The following is a 23647-nucleotide window of genomic DNA, read 5'->3' as shown; positions in this document are numbered from 1 at the left end:
AGAGGCGAGCAGTCAACAAAAGAGGCGAGCAGGCAACAAAAGAGGCGAACAGTCAACAAAAGAGGCGAACAGGCAACAAAAGAGGCGAACAGGCAACAAAAGAGGCGAACAGGCAACAAAAGAGGCGAGCAGTCAACAAAAGAGGCGAGCAGTCAACAAAAGAGGCGAACAGTCAACAAAAGAGGCGAGCAGTCAACAAAAGAGGCGAAAAGTCAACAAAAGAGGCGAGCAATCAACAAAAGAGGCGAGCAGTCAACAAAAGAGGCGAGCAGTCAACAAAAGAGGCGGGCAGTCAACAAAAGAGGCGGGCAGTCAACAAAAGAGGCGAGCAGTCAACAAAAGAGGCGAACAGGCAACAAAAGAGGCGAACAGGCAACAAAAGAGGCCAGCAGGCAACAAAAGAGGCGAGCAGGCAACAAAAAGGCGAGCAGTCAACAAAAAAGGCGAGCAGTCAACAAAAGAGGCGGGCAGTCAACAAAAGAGGCGAGCAGTCAACAAAAGAGGCGAACAGGCAACAAAAGAGGCGAGCAGGCAACAAAAGAGGCGAACAGTCAACAAAAGAGGCGAACAGTCAACAAAAGAGGCGAGCAGGCAACAAAAGAGGCGAGCAGTCAACAAAAGAGGCGAACAGTCAACAAAAGAGGCGAGCAGGCAACAAAAGAGGCGAGCTGTCAACAAAAGAGGCGAGCAGTCAACAAAGGAGGCGAGCAGTCAACAAAAGAGGCGAGCAGGCAACAAAAGAGGCGAACAGTCAACAAAAGAGGCGAGCAGGCAACAAAAGAGGCGAGCAGTCAACAAAAGAGGCGAACAGGCAACAACAGAGGCGAACAGTCAACAAAAGTGGCAAGCAGTCAACGAAAGAGGCGAACAGTCAATAAACGAGGCGAGCAATCAATAAAGGAGGCGAGCAGTCAATAAAGGAGGCGAACAGTCAACAAAAGAGGCGAGCAGTCAACAAAAGAGGCGAGCAGTGAACAAAAGAGGCGAGCAGTGAACAAAAGAGGCGAACAGTCAACAAAAGAGGCGAGCAGTCAACAAAAGTGGCAAGCAGTCAACAAAAGAGGCGAGCAGTCAACAAAAGAGGCGAACAGGCAACAAAAGAGGCGAACAGGCAACAAAAGAGGCGGGCAGTCAACAAAAGAGGCGAGCAGTCAACAAAAGAGGCGAACAGGCAACAAAAGAGGCAAGCAGTCAACAAAAGAGGCGAGTAGTCAACAAAAGAGGTGGGCAGTGAATAAAAATGGCGAGCAGTCAATAAAAGAGGCGATCAGTCAAGAAAAGAGGCGAGCATTCAACACAAGATGCGAGCAGTCAACAACAGAGGCGAGCAGTCAACAAAAGAGGTGAGCAGGCAACAAAAGAGGCGAAGAGGCAACAAAAGATTCGAACAGGCAACAAAAGAGGCGAGCAGTCAACAAAAGAGGCGAGCAGTGAATAAAAGTGGCGAGCAGTCAATAAAAGGGGCGATCAGTCAAGAAAAGAGGCGAGCAGTCAACACAAGAGGCGAGCAGTCAATAAAAGAGGCGAGGAGTAAATAAAAGAGGAGAGCAGTCAGTAAAGGTCTCGAGCAGTCAGCAAAAGAGGCGAGCAGTCAATAAAAGAGGCGAGCAGTCAATGAACGATGGGCGACCATTCTATAAAGTGGGGCGAGCAGTCCATAAGAGAAACGGCGGCCCAGAAAAGTGCAACGAGCGGGCTAGACAACTGAAACAAGCGCAAGAGAGGGACCAGCGCACCAGCGGATATGCGAGCGAACCAGGGCATAGAGGCGAGAGGCGGGCTAGAAACTAACGAAGATATATGGAAATCAATAAAGAATAGGGAGTGAATTTTTGTCTTCTAAATTAAGATGTGGTTGTGAGAACAGCAATTGAGAAGTAAAACAAAAATATGTAGACGAATTTGTGTTTACGAAATTCAAATGTGGTTGAAAAAAAAAACAATAAAGAAGTTTTTTAACATTTGCATTATTCCTTAATTTCTTAGTCTGTTTCATCGAGTATGTAGAGGGAAATAAATAACTGTGCAAATATAAATACTGTACTTATTCTCTGGGAAGAGTACAATAAATATTATAAGACGTAGTCTGGAATTAATACTTTTCTATGAAAAAAATCTCCTAATGTTAACACTGCTTTACTTTAAATGTAAGTACAATCCGTACGGTAATGGTTTTTACTTCTATTATAACTTTTTTTTTTCAGGATTTTAAATAAATACCATACTTATCTTCGAAATTAATAAAACGAATAATATGTATCGTTATCTTCTGTAATTAGATTGTCTAGCAACTCTACTGCAGTGACTAAGGGACGGAATGCAGCTACTCAGCCTTAGTCGGTTTGTGTGTTTGTAGACGAGGCGAACACGTGCTGTTGCAGAACTACGTAAACATGTGGCCTAATTATCTAATTAAACCTTTTACTTAATTTCAAAACGCTGAAGAGGTTTCAAATTTATTTTAAGCAAGTAAAGCGATAGGGTTGGAAGTAAATCCCGAAAAGACTAAGTATATGATTATGTCTCGTGACCAGAATATTGTACGAAATGGAAATATAAAAATTGGAGATTTATCCTTCGAAGAGGTGGAAAAATTCAAATATCTTGGAGCAACAGTAACAAATATACGTGGTACAGTCATTAAGTTCTAATACTGAGCGCATAGTGGCGTTGTGGTGCACTATAGCGCATAGGTGGCGCCGTGGTATGATGCCTTGTCAGTTAGTCTCTCGACCCAACAAGAGACAGTTGAGTGCATGCACTGTAAGCAGAACTACGGTCTTTGTTGTGACGGTGATTTGAATGCGCACGTCGGAACCCGAGATGTCACAGTTTGAGCAACGGGCTAACATCAAGTTCTGCCTGAAATTAGGCAAAACTGCTGCCGAAACGTTTCAAATGATGCAGCAAGTTTACGGTGAGGACGCAGTCAGTCGCAGTGTTGTGTTTAGGTGGCACCGACGGTTTTTGCAAGGAAGAGACAGTTTGGAAGATGTTGTGCGTACTGGTCGGCCACAAACAATTCGAACTGAACGCAAGATCCAAGAAGTTGCAACGTTGGTGCGTGCTAACCGCTCCCAATCGGTAGACGATATCGCAGCAACAGTAGGGGTCAGCCATGGTACTTGCTACAAAATTCTGTCTGATGACCTGAACATGTCTCGTGTTACCCAGCACAGTGTGCCACGAATCCTGTCGCAAGACCAACGTGATGATCGCATGACGATTTGTGGTGACTTCATCAGTAGTGCTGACGATGATCCGACGTTTCTCAACCGGATAATAACTGGAGACGAAACTTGGTGTTTCCTTTACGATCCGCAACTGAAACGACATTCCGCCACCTGGAAAACGCCGTTATCACCACGACAGAAAAAACCGCGACAAGACAGGTCAAGAGGCATGGTGATGCATGAGCTGTTTTTTTTTATTCAAATGGAATTGTTCACATGGAATTCATCCCAGAAGGTGCAACTGTGAACAAAACCCGCTACAAAGAGATCCTTGGCCGTTTACGAGATTCAATTCGCCGTAAGCGACCTGAGCTATGGCGTACAAAGAATTGGCTGTTGCTACATGGCAACGCCCCTGCACATCGCTCTGTCCTTGTCCAAGAGGAACTTGCAAGACAACAGGTGACAGTTCTTCCACACCCTCCATACTCACCTGATCTCGCACCATGCGATTTTTTTTCTCTTTCCTCGCATGAAAGCAAGCCTACGCGGGCGTAGATTTCATTCTTCCGAAGAGGTTATGACTGCCACAAGAGAAGCCATACGGGACCTTCCTGCCAACATCTTTCAACGGTGCTTCCAGCAGCTATACCAACGTTGGCAAGCGTGCATAACGGCCAACGGAGACTATTTTGAGGGAGGATGTGGTTCTGTTTAAATGTACACCATGTTATGCGGCATCTTGTGATACATCCAGATTCTTGTGGAAGCCTAACCTCCAGGCGTCAAGTCTTAGAACATAATGACTGTACCACGTATTAGTAAGGTTGTGTACAGAATTACTTAAACCATTTTTGTTAGTATGAAAGTCACTATTTTGATCAAGATCAGAGAGGTTTGTATGAATTAATTCCAATACTTCAAGGATATATTAAGAAGATTATAATGTAAAAAATATTCTCTACAAGAAGTTCTACTATCAACACCCGTTATGCACCTGACAATACGTTTCTGTCTCGCGAAAATGTCATTCGAGATGGTCCCCAAAAGCGAATATCATACGAAATCTAAACTCTTACTTACGTACTTATTTACTTACTTGCTTACTTACTTACTTACTTACTTACTCACTTACTTACTTACTTTTAAGGAACCCGGAGGTTCATTGCCGCCCTCACATAAGTCCGCCATTGGTCCCTATCCTGAGAAGATTAATCCAGTCTCTATCATCATATCCTACCTCCCTCAAATCCATTTTAATATTATCTTCCATCTACGTCTCGACCTCCCCAAAGATCTTTTTCCCTCCGGCCTCCCAACTAACACTCTATATGCATTTCTGGATTCGCCCATACGTGCTACATGTCCTGCCCATCTCAAACGTCTGGATTTTAAGTTCCTAATTATGTCAGGTGAACTATACAATGCTTGCAGCTCTGCGTTGTGTAACTTTCTCCATTCTCCTGTAACTTCATCCCTCTTAGCCCCAAATATTTTTCTAAGAACCTTATTCTCAAACACCCTTAATCTCTGTTCCTCTCTCAAAGTGAGAGTCCAAGTTTCACAACCATACAGAACAACCGGTAATATAACTGTTTTATAAATTCTAACTTTCAGACTTTTTGACAGAAGACTAGATGACAAAAGCTTCTCAACCGAATAATAACAGGCATTTCCCATATTTAGTCTGCGTTTAATTTCCTTCCGAGTGTCATTTATATTTGTTACTGTTGCTCCAAGATATTTGAATTTTTCCACCTCTTGGAAGGATAAATCTCCAATTTTTGTAGTTCCATTTCGTTCAATATTCTGGTCACGAGACATAATCATATACTTAGTCTTTTTGGGATTTACTTCCAACTCTATCGCTTTACTTGCTTCAACTAGAATTTCCTAATCGTTTGTGGATTTTCTCCTAACATATTCACGTCATCCGCATAGACAAGAATCTGATGTAACCCGTGCAATTCCAAACCCTCTGTGTTATCCTGAACTTTCCTAATGGCATATTCTAGAGCAAAGTTAAAAAGTAAAGGTGATAGTGCATCTCCTTGCTTTAGCCCGCAGTGAATTGGAAAAGCATCAGATAGAAACTGGCCTATACGGACTTTGCTGTAAGTTTCACTAAGACACATTTTAATTAATCGAACTAGTTTCTTGGGCATACCAAATTCAATAAGAATATTAAATAAAACTTCTCTCTTAACCGAGTCATACGCCTTTTTGAAATCTATGAATAACCTATGCACTGTACCCTTATACTACCATTTTTTTCTCCAATATCTGTCGAATACAAAATATCTGATCAATAGTCGATCTATTACGCGTAAAACCACACTGATGAGCCCCAATAATTTCATCTACATATGGAGTTAATGTTCTACTTGTCCTTAATAAAAATACTGATGCTCATGTTAGCTTCAAAATAATCGAAGGAACGTTTCCTAAATGCAGATATAATTTCGTGAATCACCCTGTATTATGTAACGCGCTTCAATTTATATATTTAGCTGAAATATATTCGAAAGTTTAGACAGTTGCTTCCACCATATTGTGACGATCTTTCACTCCTAATTTTAGTGAAGGCGTAACAGATTTTAAATTTCACCTCCTTTCAGTTTCTTACTTAATTCACAGGCTGCTCTACGTATTAGACTGTGTTTTGCAAAGTTAACAAGACACTTGACTCAAGGCTAATGGATGTCGTTGACAGTCTTGCGAGCTGTACAGCATTCTATAAGTCAGCATTAAAGTGTCAGGATATTGTATCACTGCATAGTAATTATTGAACAGATGACTTTCTGATCCTCACTAATGAATTACAATTTGATGCAGCATAGAAACACTCAGCGATATTCACTGGCTTACAACCGGCTGATTAAGGAGGAGATAAATGCCAGCGCAGTTAGGGCTTGGAAACAATGATATAGCGGGAAGAGCAGTAACGTGCTTACTAGTAGAATTCTTCTAGTCACATACGAGGTTGCTCGCTAATCCTGCAGTGAACATTTTAGTTTTCTTTAACCCTTAACTTGGCAAAGCTTCATTTCTCACACTAGTTTATTAAACCTTGTCGGACCGTAAAGAAAACAACTATCGTAATGTCCATATTTTTATATGTTGCACTACAATCTATATATATATATATATATATATATATATATATATATATATATATATATAATTTGAACTGGTAATGGAAATTACGGGAAAACGGCTGAACGGATTTTAATGAGTGACCCCTCATTTTCATGCCTGGCATCCAAAGTTTTTCGGAAAAGTAGTAGTTTTCAGTGAAATGTCAATTTTCCTACATAATTTTCCTATTTTCCAAAATCCATGTGTTGTCAGTTTTGAGAACTAATTTTATTGAATCACGGCCGACTTGATTGAATTTCAGAACAAAACACACACTACAATAAACAATAGGCTATTACACGAAGGCCATGACCTGCAGGATTGCCGACATATTTAGAGCTCAATTCAATTTGTTATTAAAAACTGATTCTGCAGTGTATAATTTTCTGAGTACAGCTGTGTATTGGATATTCAAATCTACGAAACTTGAGGTGGTTTGATGACATTATTACCATTAGAAATTAAATATTATTACAGTTAATATCATGATGTATCTATTTTTCATTAATTGTACATAATATTGATGCTATATTGATGACATGAAAGTGAAACGTTTTGTGGTTATATAAGTAAATGTAGAGAATATCTTAATTTAGATCTTCATTTCTATAATTTACTGAGTGACTGTTATATATAACTACAAAACTTAAGTAAGATAATAATATTGTTATTAAAAATCAAATATTTTTATACTTATTAACCCAGTGGGGTTGGGTCTTTTTCATATACTTAATGGCGGTGTAGTGTAGATATTGATATGTGTCATTGTCTTCAGTATTGGCTCGAGAGAGCGCAAAAATTACAGTTCCTAAGGAAAGATCAAAAGGTATTACTTACTGATAAAATAAGAGGCCTAGAAAATTTTGTAGTCTCCCGATCATTTCAGCAAGATCTCTTAGTAGGATAAAATGATTTTATGCTCTACATTTCAAATTCTACATGCAGCAGCTATACGAAAATGCTATTGTTCGAAAGCTTAGCAAACCTGACATTTTTTTTTAACTTTTGCCTACAATCCACAATGACCTGAAATAGCTACTGCCATCGTCCTGACATTGATACTTGCGTTTTCGCGTTGAAACTCAAAAACTGAAGTTGGATAGGTTCAAGAAAAAGTATTTGGCCTAAAAAAATCCATTCAGAGGGAGTATGTTTCATTATTATGGAAGCAAATAACTATCTATCAAAAAGACAAGTATTCTTCATTGAAAATAAATCTGAAAAATTTTTATTTGAACGTCTAAGGAACTTAGTTTGCAGCAGTATTTGCTGCACAAGCCACTAGTATTATAGAATTGTGAAATTTTAATTTTTCCTATCAATTTTTTTTCTATTGTTCTATTAAAATTATAGCACATGGCCTATTAACCTGTTGTATCCTATAGGATACATTGCCAATTTAAGGGTTAACTGGACTTCCTTTCGAGCTTTTTAACTTTCGCTTTCAGATATATATAATAGATTGAAGTGGGTTTCATTGTAGTCATTATATTGAAAGTCGGTAGCGTTGGATTTTAAGAGGCGATACAATATCAAAGCACCAGAGGTCACTAAACGAAAATCCCTACTATTATCAGGTCTCATATGGGGATGGGACCTGATCCTGTCAGGGCTGTCAGCATTGGTTTCACGAATACCATCCAGGCCGTGTTGGATCGGAACAATCATCGCATATACAGAGTCCGTAGTTCAGTATAAGCGTGCAAAAATTGAACAAGAAATATGGGATGCCGTACACAACATTTTGAGATAGGGAACTTGGGGTCTGTGAAGTAAAGAAGAAGGGGAAATGAGTTTAAACATGTGTATCGCTATCGATTACTATTTTCATATTACCTACATTTATTATTTACATCTATTTACAATTATTATTTACATTTATTTATAATTATTCACATTCATTTACAATTGAGGGCTTTGCCCGAAGAAAGGCGGATAGACCTATACGCCCTTCTTCGGGAAAACGGTTTAAAATGTAGTGAATAATTATTTATAGTAGCGAAATTTTGTTTGATTGTACTGTACATACCTGCAGTACAGGGCTGCGTGCGTGTGTAACATTTTATTCAGGTGCGTTTTAAAATCTTAGATTGCATGTATCTCAATTCGCCATATTGACGTATACGGCCTTTTTCCGGCAAACCCCTCAATTATTACTTACTGTACATTTATTTACACACATTATTTACATTTATTTGCTATTATTATTATTTATATTTATTTTCAATTAATATTTACATTACTTACACATTACTTACATTTATTTACACACATTATTATTCACACTTATTTTCAATTATTATTTACGTTTATTTATACACATTGCTTACATTTATTTGCTATTATTATTTATATTTATTTTCAATTATTACTTACGTTTATTTATACACATTGCTTACATTTATTTGCTATTATTATTTATATTTATTTTCAATTATTACTTACGTTTATTTATACACATTGCTTACATTTATTTGCTATTATTATTTATATTTATTTTCAATTATTATTTACGTTTATTTATACACATTGCTTACATTTATTTGCTATTATTATTTATATTTATTTTCAATTATTACTTACGTTTATTTATACACATTGCTTACATTTATTTTCTTTTATTATTTACACTTATTTATACACATTACTTACATTTATTTTCTATTATTATTTACATTTATTATTTACATTTATTTACACACATTATTATTCACACTTATTTTCAATTATTATTTACGTTTATTTATACACATTGCTTACATTTATTTGCTATTATTATTTATATTTATTTTCAATTATTATTTACGTTTATTTATACACATTGCTTACATTTATTTGCTATTATTATTTATATTTATTTTCAATTATTATTTACGTTTATTTATACACATTTCTTACATTTATTTGCTATTATTATTTACATTTATTTATACACATTACTTACATTTATTGTCAATTATTATTATTTACGTTTATTTATACACATTGCTTACATTTATTTTCTATTATTATTTACATTTATTTATACACATTACTTACATTTATTGTCAATTATTATTATTTACGTTTATTTATACACATTGCTTACATTTATTTTCTGTTATTATTTACATTTATTTATACACATTACTTACATTTATTTTCTATTATTATTTACATTTATTATTTACATTTATTTACACACATTATTATTCACACTTATTTTCAATTATTATTTACGTTTATTTATACACATTGCTTACATTTATTTGCTATTATTATTTATATTTATTTTCAATTATTATTTACGTTTATTTATACACATTTCTTACATTTATTTGCTATTATTATTTACATTTATTTATACACATTACTTACATTTATTGTCAATTATTATTATTTACGTTTATTTATACACATTGCTTACATTTATTTGCTATTATTATTTATATTTATTTTCAATTATTACTTACGTTTATTTATACACATTACTTACATTTATTTTCTATTATTATTTACATTTATTATTTACATTTATTTACACACATTATTATTCACACTTATTTTCAATTATTATTTACGTTTATTTATACACATTGCTTACATTTATTTGCTATTATTATTTATATTTATTTTCAATTATTATTTACGTTTCTTTATACACATTTCTTACATTTATTTGCTATTATTATTTACATAAATATGAAGTCCATCATACTGCTCACAGCTGTCATTTAGCTCCAGTGGCATATGCTTTAGTATCGTCTCCTCTTCTCCTAACAACGCCATATCATCAGCACGTTATTCTTCTTCCTCCTACTATTACCCCTCCCATGTTCTGAAAACAGTTCTATAGGGTGCACAATTCCTAAGTACAAGAATCCATCCCGAGCCCGGTCCTTGAAAACCCAAGGCATAAGCCAGAACCACTTCAAGCACTAATTTTTGTGCCGTGTTTTTGTGTTGCAGGATGGTCTGTGGTCCGGCCGGGCCAGCAGCGAAGAGCTCATCAGCATCATGGCGCCGCTGCTGGACAACAACCCACCCACGCCTGAGATGTGCCGCTTCTTCTCCAGTCACTGTGTGCTCCACCCCAGATCCCCCGTCGTGGCCGATAAGCTGACTCCAATAGCGCATCGAATCCTCAAACACAATGTGGTATGTAGTAGGCCTAATATTAACTGTTTCAGCTTGTTTTGACCCCTAACAGAGTGTTGAATTCAGATCTTTGACTCCATAATGACAGATATTTCTGTGAACAGAGGAAATCCGTAACTGTTGAATGGATGAAAGTTCCAATGGCATCTTCCTTCATTCCTTCAGATGGGAACGTGCCTTTTAATATCAACATAGTTGAGTCAGTATTGCTTACAGTAAGAAGTATTAAACTCGATTCACATTATACGTCACATCAACGTCACGTCACGGACCAGCAGCGTTGCATCAAAACATTGTACAACGCATTTTATATAGTAGCGTTCACATACTGGGTGTTCAGTTCAAAGTGTGTCATGGCTCGCTGTATGCCGTCATATGGCTAGTCGATGAGCCTAGAGAATTCAATCTTCCTACACTTCCGCAGAGGTGTATTACCTATGTGGCAGAGAAGTTACATAGCAAGTACGGCGTTCATTCTGAAGAGTACTTACCGATATGTACGGTAACGCCGGTAGTGGCAGGAATGTGAACTGATTGGAAACATGTACTGAGGTGGGTTTTTTTTCTTACTGTCAGGATATGGGGAGAGGGTTAAGACGATTTCTTACGTATTTGTTGACATTAACTTCGACGGTCAACATGGACACGGAGCATTTGATTTGTATTGTGGAATGTTGCCGTATGCAACCGATGATAACAAATACCCTGCGTACGACTTGGCCGCGCAAAACACAGTTCGAAAGAGGTTATGGTAGCACACAAATAGTACAGACCGCCATCTGTTGCTACGACGTTCAAGTTATACCGTACACGTTCTCAAGTTCAGATGGAACGCCTTGATTAATAGGCAACTTCTCTGACATAAAAGCTGAAACTCGCTTCAATTCGCTAACTCACAACAGTGACGTCATGACACACTTTGAAATGAACACCCAGTATACAGGCAACGCCAACGGCACGGACCGTCTGGGATTCTCGAGGAGAATGTTTTGGCGTGACGGAACCTGTACGTGGACGGTTTTTTTCTGCTAGACTTGATTAATAGGCAACTTCTCTGACATAAAAGCTGAAACTCGCTTCAAATCGCTAACTCACAACAGTGACGTCATGACACACTTTGAAATGAACACCCTGTATACAGGCAACGTCAACGGCACGGACCGTCTGGGATTCTCGAGGAGAATGTTTTGGCGTGACGGAACCTGTACGTGGACGGTTTTTTTTCTGCTAGACTTGATTAATAGGCAACTTCTCTGACATAAAAGCTGAAACTCGCTTCAAATCGCTAACTCACAACAGTGACGTCATGACACACTTTGAAATGAACACCCAGTATACAGGCAACGTCAACGGCACGGACCGTCTGGGATTCTCGAGGAGAATGTTTTGACGTGACGGAACCTGTACGTGGACGGTTTTTTTTTCTGCTAGACTTGATTAATAGGCAACTTCTCTGACATAAAAGCTGAAACTCGCTTCAAATCGCTAACTCACAACAGTGACGTCATGACACACTTTGAAATGAACACCCAGTATACAGGCAACGTCAACGGCACGGACCGTCTGGGATTCTCGAGGAGAATGTTTTGACGTGACGGAACCTGTACGTGGACGGTTTTTTTTCTGCTAGACAGACTCTAGCAGCACCGTTAAACATTAACACGTCGTAGCTGCTATGAGAGACAATCAATTGCACTGTAATTTTTAGGATTCATATATAAATGTCTAAGGAAAGCATAGAAGAAATTTGAAATCAAAATCTTTTTTGGACAGTGAGAAAAAATTTACTAACTTCGAAGTCACCCGATCAAAATAAACATTGACACTCTCAAAAGTGATAAGCGACAAACTTTTCACGTTACATGGGGAGTCAAAGCGAGAGAAATGTTTAGAAAGAATGAAAATTACTTTTAAAAGTTGCTGATATTCAAAACCTGTACCGGTTTGCGAGTTGCGGCGTGTTTAATGAGGGGGTTTGCATGGCGGACTTTCTTATGCAGAGCGACAACTTTTATCTTTTAGAATTGCGGATTCTCATAGAAATCATCGCTCTCGCTTTGAACTCACATCTAACGTGAAAAATAAAAAGGTTGTCGCTTATCAACTTTTGATATGTCAATGTTTATTTTCAACGGGTGTCTTCGAAGTTAGTATTTTTTTCTCACTGTCCAAAAAAGGTTTTGATTCCAATTTTTTTCTATGAAATCGAAAAATCGAAGGAGAATTGGGAGGAAAATTTAAAAGGTACGCAAAACGCGTCCTTGCAATGGGTTGGGGGCTGTACAAAACTAAATATGTGAGCTCCAAGCCTGTTGGCCACTAGTCTCACTCCGGGTTACGCTGCTCCCCTGAGGGAGCTCTAGAAAATTTTGAAGGGGAAACCGAAATTGGACGTAACTTCTTAGGTACCACATACGCGGGGGGGGGGGGGGGCTGACTTTGATCAAGTGATCACGGAACGGGGCGAGGAGGAGTTGGCTGGTGTTTGCCGTTAGGATGGCAAGACGCCGTCATCTGTTGTTCGATGACAAAGCACGTGAAGGCCGTCGGAAGAAGCGCCGTGAAATCTAATCTGCAATTTGAAAGTTCCCTGTCCTTTCAATTTGCGACTTATTGAGTGACCTCGTATATTTAATAGACTATTTATATTATCTGAACTAGGGCATACATCGTTTATAATAAGGGAGGAATATATATGGGGAAGGGCATATAGGTCCGTGGCCCATTTCTTATAGGACTCATCCCGACATTTGTCTCACGCCTGAGGAAAACCACGGAATACCTTAGGCGAGATGAGTTGTCTCATGTATAAGAGACTAGCCAATTTGGCTATTATGTAGGAGGTGATTGTTGTCATGAGCCTTGTTGAATCGTCTCAATTTTGAGACAAGCCATTTGGCTATATTTTTTCTATGCTTTCTTTAGACATTTATATATGAATCCTAAAAATTACAATGTAATTGATTGTCTCTCATAGGAGCTACGACATTGTTTGAGAACATTGACTACTTCTCTATTCTTGATGACGCCGGCAAACTGACGGTCACTTGCCGTTAAATGTGAATGGGTTTGCATTGGACGTGACGGTGACGGTGATGGTCCGTGACGTTGATGTTCGGTATAATGTGAATCGAGCTTTAGTCATTTGTTACATGTGTGCACATTTCCGAGGAGGACGCTAGCACTGTATTTCTATGGCGACCAAATGCCGTCATTCAGAGGGGTAGGTTAGTTCCAGAAATATCCGTCGGTACAAATAGAGAACGAGTCAAACTTAAGGGACGAGCATTTCTGCCATCTTTCGGCACTGGCAGATCGCCAGCTCTCGCAGATAACGTTCTTGCCGTTTCACAGCACTACAGTCTGGCAAGTGACCTTTTGCGTAACTAGTGAATTATTTATTTAAGTAAATGTTACATTTTGCGGCAGTATTCATGCTTGTACAATTTAGAGAAATGATTTATTCTTCTTGGACGCATTTCTTATTTAAGAAGCTTTGTTAGATACTAAAAATTATAATAATCTTCGGTTTAATTTAGGTAGTTCCTTTTGATCCTTGGTTTCAGATTTTACTGTATTATGATCTTTATTTGCTTTGAGATTATGTTGTGTATCACTAATTATACATAAATTATTTATTTCCAGGATTTCAGCAAGTCTCAGCACATGCGACATTTTGTTCAAGATTACATCCGTGCTCTTTATTCCCAAAACGTGGGCGAAGGTGTGATACAGAAATTTGTCGCAAGGTGAGAAATAAAGCTCTCTATTTCTCTTGTATTTATTTTTCTGTATATTATATCGAGTGTTTATCAAATTGAACTGTGCCTACTTAATTAGCTCTGGATGGAAAATTATTGATCAGGGTAAGGTGAAACTTAATGTGAATATTTTGGAGGATATGCGGAAGAGAAATGCTAAATAAACAACTGAACTTCACTTATTCCTGAAACCAGACGTACAAATACAACGAGAATATATCTCTTCGTAGCCTTTTCATGTGATGTTATTCGCAAGACAGACCGGAGCATTTATATTATGTTGACTAGCCTATTTAGTTTCAATAATGGGATATAAAACTCCGTTGAATTTCAACCAATTATAGCCATCTGTCATTGTCACTTTAGTCATGTCGCTAGTGATTCACAATCGTTTCGACCAGATGAATATTTAGAAGGCAGTGGAATCCGTAATGTGTCCCAAGAGATAGCCCTCTTGGTGTGACCATACAAATCAATGAGGAACAACATAATTTAATCATCATTAAACTCAGAAATTATCAATCAATATCAATTTGCTCAGTATTAAATACACCCAATAAATTTACTTTTACGGAATGTCACTATATAATAAATAATTATACATTTAATTAAAATTTCATGCTTTAACATATAATCGTGTTTTGTGACAGAAATTAATGTTTCCATTGTTCAGTTGTTTCTGCTATCCATGTGTAGTTAGTTGCTATACTTAACACTAGATAGCTCTGGTCACATTTCTATATAAATGTTGTTTCTTTATGAATGCAATAGACTGAATAGACCATGACAGCGTATGGAATGCATGGTCATTAGAAAATGAATGGCAACAATTTAATTAAGAACATGAGCTTATTACAATCTTATAGGACGAGATTAAAACGATAAGTTATTTGAAAAGTAATTTATGAATTTAAACAAATAGTTAATGTTACACATATTCATTTGACCCAAAAATACAGAAAAACACGAACAAAACAAACTCAGAAAAAGGGAAAAACACTTACTGTAGTATTAAATTAGCAGTCAGAATCCAATATGCTGCAGTCCATTTGTTCCTCAACAATAGTAATATGCGTTACAAGAGCGGTATGTTGAAGTTTTCATGTTCGAGGAATTTCCGAGAATTGAAAGAAAACATACCGCTCGTGTATCTTACATTATTTTGTGCGAAGATCGTTTATAACATACCTGAAATAGGAATTTCTAATTACTTGCAATAAAATCTCCATCTTGGTTTCTGTTCAATGGCGGCAAATTTGCAAAACAAAAATATCTATCTTCAACATTGTTGCTTTATAATGTTTTCTGTGTTTACTATACTCCAGCAGGCCGTGATATACGTCTGTCTTTTTTCCCCCCTCAATCTATGATGAGTCTGGAATCTTGTTGGTTTTTTCACGGCTTCCTTAATGTTATTTGCATCACGAATGCAGTAACTTTAGTGGAGTTGTAGAGTTTACTTAATTTTTGCAAATATTTAAAAACAATAATTAACAGTGCAATTTAGGTGAAATTGCAGTGGTAAGTTTCCAATTTATAGTTATTACTATATTGAACGTCTCTAAAAATAATATGTTAAAAGCCTAAAGCAGTAAAATCAATATGTCACTTAAGCGGTAAGAAGAGGGAAATTGTTATGTGTGTTAGGTTGGGAATACTGAATGTGGAATTTTAGACTTTCCGCGGATTGGTTTTGTGCGGAAACCAAGCAAATACGCACGATCTCGCACAAAAAGTGTTTACAAAAGGTAATCTAGCCGATCCCGAAGTTTGTCACTCTAATTTAGATACACTCTATAGAGTCAGGAAAAGTTTCAGTGGGATTTTCAATTTATGCCACATATTAATTTGTTCTTGCTTCACTAACAACCAACATTTTTATTGTCTGTAATAATTTTTACATTTCCTACCATCTTGAATATTAATTTATGTAATGTTTTTTTCGACAGTGTCCATGGTCCAGGGAGCGGATGTCCTCATCCCAGAGTCCTGCCTAACCTCGTAGCTGTCTGCTTAGCGGCCATCTTCTCAAATTTTGAACAACGGCGCACAACGGCAAGGCTCAACGAAACGCCGAATTCAGAGAAAGATCTGGGCGAGGGCGCGGAGGACACGGTTCACGAGAAAGAGCTTCAGTGCTACGTCACAGTGTTCCTATACGCGTAAGTCTGGCTCTGCTTATGGGTTTGTTGTTGAGTTTTCCCTTTTAATGTACGCAACAGCATGAAATAGAAATCACTCTTTCTGAAATTAAATTGATTAATCTGAAATACATGCGACGCTTTCTGGAATTAAATTGATTAATCTGAAATACATGCGACGCTTTCTGAAATTAAATTGATTAATCTGAAATACATGCGACGCTTTCTGAAATTAAATTGATTAATCTGAAATACATGCGACGCTTTCTGAAATTAAATTGATTAATCTGAAATACATGCGACGCTTTCTGAAATTAAATTGATTAATCTGAAATACATGCGACGCTTTCTGAAATTAAATTGATTAATCTGAAATACATGCGACTCTTTCTGAAATTAAATTGATTAATCTGAAATACATGCGACGCTTTCTGAAATTAAATTGATTAATCTGAAATACATGCGACGCTTTCTGAAATTAAATTAATTATTGGTATTCCCAAGAAACTAGTTCGATTAATTAAAATGTGTCTCAGTGAAACATACAGCAGAGTCCGTATAGGCCAGTTTCTATCTGATGCTTTTCCAATTCACTGCGGGCTAAAGCAGGGAGATGCACTATCACCTTTACTTTTTAACTTCGCTCTAGAATATGCCATTAGGAAAGTTCAGGATAACAGGCAGGGTTTGGAATTGAACGGGTTACATCAGCTTCTTGTCTGTGCGGATGACGTGAATATGTTAGGAGAAAATCCACAAACGATTAGGGAAAACACGGAAATTTTACTTGAAGCAAGTAAAGCGATCGGTTTGGAAGTAAATCCCGAAAAGACAAAGTATATGATTATGTCTCGTGACCAGAATATTGTACGAAATGGAAATATAAAAATTGGAGATTTATCCTTCGAAGAGGTGGAAAAATTCAAATATCTTGGAGCAACAATAACAAATATAAATGACATTCGGGAGGAAATTAAACGCAGAATAAATATGGGAAATGCGTGTTATTATTCGGTTGAGAAGCTCTTATCATCCAGTCTGCTGTCCAAAAATCTGAAAGTTAGAATTTATAAAACAGTTATATTACCGGTTCTTCTGTATGGTTGTGAAACTTGGACTCTCACTCTGAGAGAGGAACATAGGGTAAGGGTGTTTGAGAATAAGGTGCTTAGGAAAATATTTGGGGCTAAGAGGGATGAAGTTACAGGAGAATGGAGAAAGTTACACAACACAGAACTGCACGCATTGTATTCTTCACCTGACATAATTAGGAACTTAAAATCCAGACGTTTGAGATGGGCAGGGCATGTAGTACGTATGGGCGAATCCAGAAATGCATATAGAGTGTTAGTTGGAAGGCCGGAGGGAAAAGACCTTTAGGGAGGCCGAGACGTAGATGGGAGGATAATATTAAAATGGATTTGAGGGAGGTGGGATATGATGATAGAGACTGGATTAATCTTGCACAGGATAGGGACCGATGGCGGGCTTATGTGAGGGCGGCAATGAACCTTTGGGTTCCTTAAAAGCCATTTGTAAGTAAGTAAATCTGAAATACATGTGACGCTTTCTGAAATTAAAGTGATTAATCTGAAATTCATGTGACGCTTTCTGAAATTAAAGTGATTAATCTGAAATACATGTGACGCTTTCTGAAATTAAACTTATTAATCTGAAATACATGTGACGCTTTCTGAAATTAAAGTGATTAATCTGAAATACATGTGACGCTTTCTGAAATTAAACTTATTAATCTGAAATACATGTGACGCTTTCTGAAATTAAAGTGATTAATCTGAAATACATGTGACGCTTTCTGAAATTAAACTTATTAATCTGAAATAAATGTGACGCTTTCTGAAATTAAAGTGATTAATCTGAAATACATGCGACGCTTTTTGAAATTAAAGTGATTAATCTGAAATACATGTGACGCTTTCTGAAATTAGAGTGATTAATCTGAAATACATGTGACGCTTTCTGAAATTAGAGTGATTAATCTGTAATACATGTGACGCTTTCTGAAATTAAACTTATTAATCTGAAATATATGTGACGCTTTCTGAAATTATATTGATTAATCTGAAATACATGTGACGCTTTCTGAAATTAAAGTGATTAATCTGAAATACATGTGATGCTTTCTGAAATTAGAGTGATTAATCTGAAATACATGTGACGCTTTCTGAAATTAGAGTGATTAATCTGAAATACATGTGACGCTTTCTGAAATTAAACTTATTAATCTGAAATATATGTGACGCTTTCTGAAATTAAATTGATTAATCTGAAATACATGTGACGCTTTCTGAAATTAAATTGATTAATCTGAAATACATGTGACGCTTTCTGAAATTAAATTGATCTGAAACAGAAATCACGCTTTCTGAAATTAAATTGACCAGTTGTGAAATCGTGTTGAAAAATGTGTACACTACGCACGAATGAGTAATCCATTCAGTAGCTCACGACAGACTGAGGTAAATTGTACGCATGCAACGTCCCTTGGCGTCATATATGAAGGAGTGTGTATTTCGATACCTATAATGCATTGTAGAAATCAGTGTTATAAAGCATGACTGAATACCAGATAAATTCCGCTTCATCAAGAAACTCAGAAAAATCTGATTTGTATAATATTTGTAATTTTCTTTGGCAATTCAGCGACATTATTTTAAGAAATACCGGTACTTAATTTCAAATGAATTTTTCCCTGAATTTCCATAGAACTTCATGTAATAAGACCTCAAATTCAGTTTATGAACATTTTTACTTTTCTGCTTTGTCTGTCAGAGGCCACTGTAATCTGACGAAACGTCAGGAACATGCAGTAGAGACATCTGATTGTGAAGCATGAATTAGATAGAGATATTAACAGCTATTCAGTGATTTTGACTGTGTAAGGTTTCTTCTACACATGGGACTTTTCTGACTTCACTTTCTAGCCTTCGACTGGGTTTTATTACTAAACTTCGTATGCAAATCATTAGGCCTATATTACCCCAAGATCGGCGGGTTTGTAATATATTGACCGTTTTTTAAATCAAAGATTATTTCTCTGCTAATATGGCACAGCAAATGTTAAGGTCTTGTTCCCCTTTACATTTCTACTTTTGGACACGTTTCCCATTCGTTTCTAAACTTGGTCTTGAACATCTTTTTGTTCCTATGCTTATTCTCAGACTTCTTTCTCCAGTCCTTCACTTAAACTGGTTCTCATTAAAAAGAAGAAAATATATTGAATGTTCTGAAAGGAATAGCCAGAAAAACATTACCATATTTGAATCTTGGCACATTTATTGACGACATTCAACATATGTAACAAAACATTTTATCTGTATTTTAATCTGATTAAAGAAATCATTGCAACATTTTACTGCCTTAAGTACTTGTGTTATTAGAGACGAACATAACAGCAAATTTAAAAATAACGAATGTATACTATATTTCTTCGAAATAAAGTATTTTATTTCCGATGATTCTCCCCCATTTTTAGCGAAAATTTCCATATGGTGGCGACGCTATTCTTTGGACTTGAACACACAAAAAAAATCACATCAAAATTATTTCTCTTCATGTCAGTGACTTTTTTTTTTGAAGTGTAGAATTATACTGAACTTTAAAAATAAAACAACAATAATGTCCCAGTAATCCATAAACGATTAGGAAAACACGGGAATTTTACTGGAAGCAAGTAAAGAGATAGGTTTGGAAGTAAATCCCGAAAAGACAAAGTATATGATTATGTCTCGTGACGAGAATTTTGTACGAAATGGTAATATAAACATTGGAAATTTATCTTTTGAAGAGGTGGAGAAGTTCAAATACCTGGGACCAACAGTAACAAATATAAATGACACTCGGGAGGAAATTAAACACAGAATAAATATGGGAAATGCCTGTTATTATTCGGTTGAGAAGCTTTTATCATCCAGTCTGCTGTCAAAAAATCTGAAGTTAGAATTTATAAAACAGTTATATTACCGGTTGTTCTTTATGGCTGTGAAACTTGGACTCTCACTTTGAGAGAGGAACATAGGTTAAGGGTGTTTGAGAATAAGGTGCTTAGGAAAATATTTGGGGCTAAGAGGGATGAAATTACAGGAGAATGGAGAAAGTTACACAACACAGAACTGCACGCATTGTATTCTTCACCTGACATAATTAGGAACATTAAATCCAGACGTTTGAGATGGGCAGGGCAAGTAGCACGTATAGGCGAATCCAGAAATGCATATAGAGTGTTAGTTGGGAGGCCAGAGGGAAAAAGACCTTTAGGGAGGCCGAGACGTAGATGGGAAGATAATATTAGAATGGATTTGAGGGAGGTGGGATATAATGGTAGAGACTGGATTAATCTTGCTCAGGATAGGGACCAATGGCGGGCTTATGTGAGGGCGGCAATGAACCTCCGGGTTCCTTAAAAGCCAGTAAGTAAGTAAGTAAGTAAGTAATGTCCCAGTACTCGGGAAGATAAATATTTCATAGCATGTTTTGGGAAAGCCATTGATTTAATTCTCAGTATGCTTCGTCAGTTTGAGAAAGGAGTGTATTATTATTTTAATTGGTTATTTAACGACGCTGTATCAACTACTAGAGGTTATTTAGCGCCGATGAGATTGGTGATAGCGAGATGATATTTGACGAGATGAGGCCGAGGATTCGCCATAGATTACGTTGCAGTCACATTACGGTTGGGGAAAACCTCGGAAAAATCCCAGCCAGGTAATGAGCCCAAGCGGGGATCGAACCCGCGCCCGAACGCAACTTCAGACCGCCAGGCAAGCGCCTTAACCGACTGAGCCACGCCGGTGGCTTAAAGGTGTATTATGATAATAAATTATTGAAAAAATTTTAGTTTTGTCCTTTAAATGTGCAAAAATTTCTTCTGAACAAATGTAACTTTTCATTCTGCAAAGGAATTTAAAAATATGCATCTTGATTACACAACTTTTAACACTGTATCACTTCGGAATATGTATGATAAGAACTTTCTTGTGTTAAATTTTAACGTCCCTTGTTAACATGTTTCGACCTATTTTGGGTCATCTTCAGAACTGGTCGTTGTTGGTCTTCGCCCCTCTTGTTTCCTGTGAGGGTGCGTTCGTAGTGTAGAGTCAAAGAGTGTATGTGTTTTGAAATTGAGTTGTGTGTTGAGAATATCGTTGGGGTGTGTTTTCGTGTGTCTGCATATTTCATATTGTTCTAGTGTGTTGAATTTCTGGCTTTTTGGTTGGATGTGCAGTATTTCCATGTCTGTGTTGATGTCTCTGTAGGTATGGTTGGCATTTGTGATGTGTTCTGCATGTGTGGCGGTGTTTTGTAATTTTGTTATGGCTGTGATGTGTTCTTTGTAGCGTGTTTGAAATGATCTGCCTGTCTGTCCTATGTAACAAAATTACAAAACACCTCCACATATGCAGAACACATCACAAATGCCAACCACACCTACGGAGACATCAACACAGACATGGAAATACTGCACATCCAACCAAAAAGCCAGAAACTCAACACACTATGGGTGTTCATTTCAAAGTGTGTCATGACGTCACTGTTGATGAGTCAGCAATTTGAAGCGAGTTTCACCTTTTGTGTCAGAGAAGTTGCCTATTAATCAAGGCGTTCAATCTGAACTTGAGAACGTGTACGGTATAACTTGAACGTCGTAGCAACAGATGGCGGTCTGTACTGTCTGTGTGCTACCATAACTTCTTTCGAACTGTGTTTTGCGCGGGCAAGTCGTACGCAGGGTATTTGTTATCATCGATTGCGTACGGCAACATTCCACAACACAAATTAAAATGCTCCGTGTCCATGTTGACCGTCCAAGTTAATGTCAACAAATACGCAAGTAATCGTCTTAACCCTCTCCCCATATCCCGACAGTAAGAAAAAACTCACTTCAGTACATGTTTCGAAACAGTTCACATTCCTGCCACTACCGGCGTTACCGTACGTATCGGTAAGTACTCTTCTGAATGAACGCCGTACTTGCTAGGCTAATTCTCTGGCACATAAGTAATACACCTCTGCGGAAGTGTAGGAAGATTGAATTCTCTAGGCTCATCGGCTAGCCACATGACGGCATACAGCGAGTCATGACACACTTTGAACTGAACATCCAGTAGAACAATATGAAATATGCAGACATACGAAAACACACCCCAACGATATTCTCAACACACAACTCAATTTCAAAACACATACATTCTTTGACTCTGCACTACGAACGCACCCACACAGGAAACAAGAGGCGCCATGACCAATAACGACCAGTTCCGAAGATGACCGAAAATAGGTCGAAACATGTTAACAAGGTACGTTAAAATTTAACACAATAAAGTTCTTATCATACATATTCCGAAGTGATACAGTGTTAAAAGTTGTGTAATCAAGATGTATAAATAAATTTCAGCCCAAATCTCTACAGAATAATCCAGCATTGTTTGTCTCTGCTCCCCCATTTAAAACGATTACAGATATACATTTGCTGTTGATATTTCTTCTGGCAACTAATGTTTTGTCCAGAGCACTAACTTCGTGTAACTATTGCTCCTATGTATTGTTTGTTTACATGGCAATTTGTTACTTTCCAGCTCTGAGTACGAAGACTGGAGACCTGTTCTGGCTCAGTTATTGCAGCCCATCCCCTTCCCTAGTGACGCTCTGTCCCACGAACCATTCGTAAGGTATGTAACATCATTGTACTGTCTGGACAACCTTCGTAATTACATTCGAGTGGCCAAGCACACTTGTTTTGACATTATTAACATGATAGAAGAAAAAAATTAACTTTTTTATCTGCCTCCATTAGAATGTTTTCTTGTCAGTTTTATACAGTAACCCAATTCATCAATAGTCCTGTAGGCTATTAAAGAGGACAATAAAATTACCAAACAATTTGTGACCCTTTTCTTTCTTCAAAACTAATATACTGTATTTATTTAAAATAATTTTAAAATAAATGCCTTTTTTTTTTTTTTGTTTTTTTTTTTTTGTTTTTACCGCAGAAATAAAGATTCTTGCAGAAACATCCAATTTTCACGAAAACTCGTGAAAAATTTACAGTCATAAATCAGTTACATATTTGTAATAAAATATACCTATATTTTCATAATACGTACAATGTCAGCTACATTTCGTAGATTGAAAACTCAAAAAAGTTTCATATCCATTGTTCAAGAATTAATACAGAAAATCAATATCCCGAATTTAAAAGAAAACTTACAAATTAAACCAAACCCTTTAACTCTATTAAGGGGAGTTGGTCATTATCGCATGCAAAATAATGGTAAAA

General features: G+C 37.0%; 1 protein-coding gene across 2 annotated transcripts in view; it reads left to right on the top strand.

Moving 5' to 3' along the window:
• The window catches only part of LOC138699446 (C-Maf-inducing protein-like), a 900368-nt gene that overhangs the window by 863633 nt on the left and 13088 nt on the right, over positions 1 to 23647 (top strand). For both annotated transcript variants that reach the window (XM_069825318.1, XM_069825320.1), the window contains 4 exons: positions 10260 to 10448; positions 14094 to 14197; positions 16159 to 16371; positions 22947 to 23039. In XM_069825318.1, the coding sequence (XP_069681419.1) occupies positions 10260 to 10448; positions 14094 to 14197; positions 16159 to 16371; positions 22947 to 23039 (599 nt within the window). The remainder of the gene's footprint in view (positions 1 to 10259; positions 10449 to 14093; positions 14198 to 16158; positions 16372 to 22946; positions 23040 to 23647) is intronic.

This window comes from Periplaneta americana, chromosome 5 (genome assembly GCF_040183065.1).
Source record: "Periplaneta americana isolate PAMFEO1 chromosome 5, P.americana_PAMFEO1_priV1, whole genome shotgun sequence".
NCBI lineage: Eukaryota > Metazoa > Arthropoda > Insecta > Blattodea > Blattidae > Periplaneta > Periplaneta americana.
The sequence above is the reverse complement of the archived record's forward strand: the minus strand, read 5'-3'. Positions and strand labels throughout refer to the sequence as shown.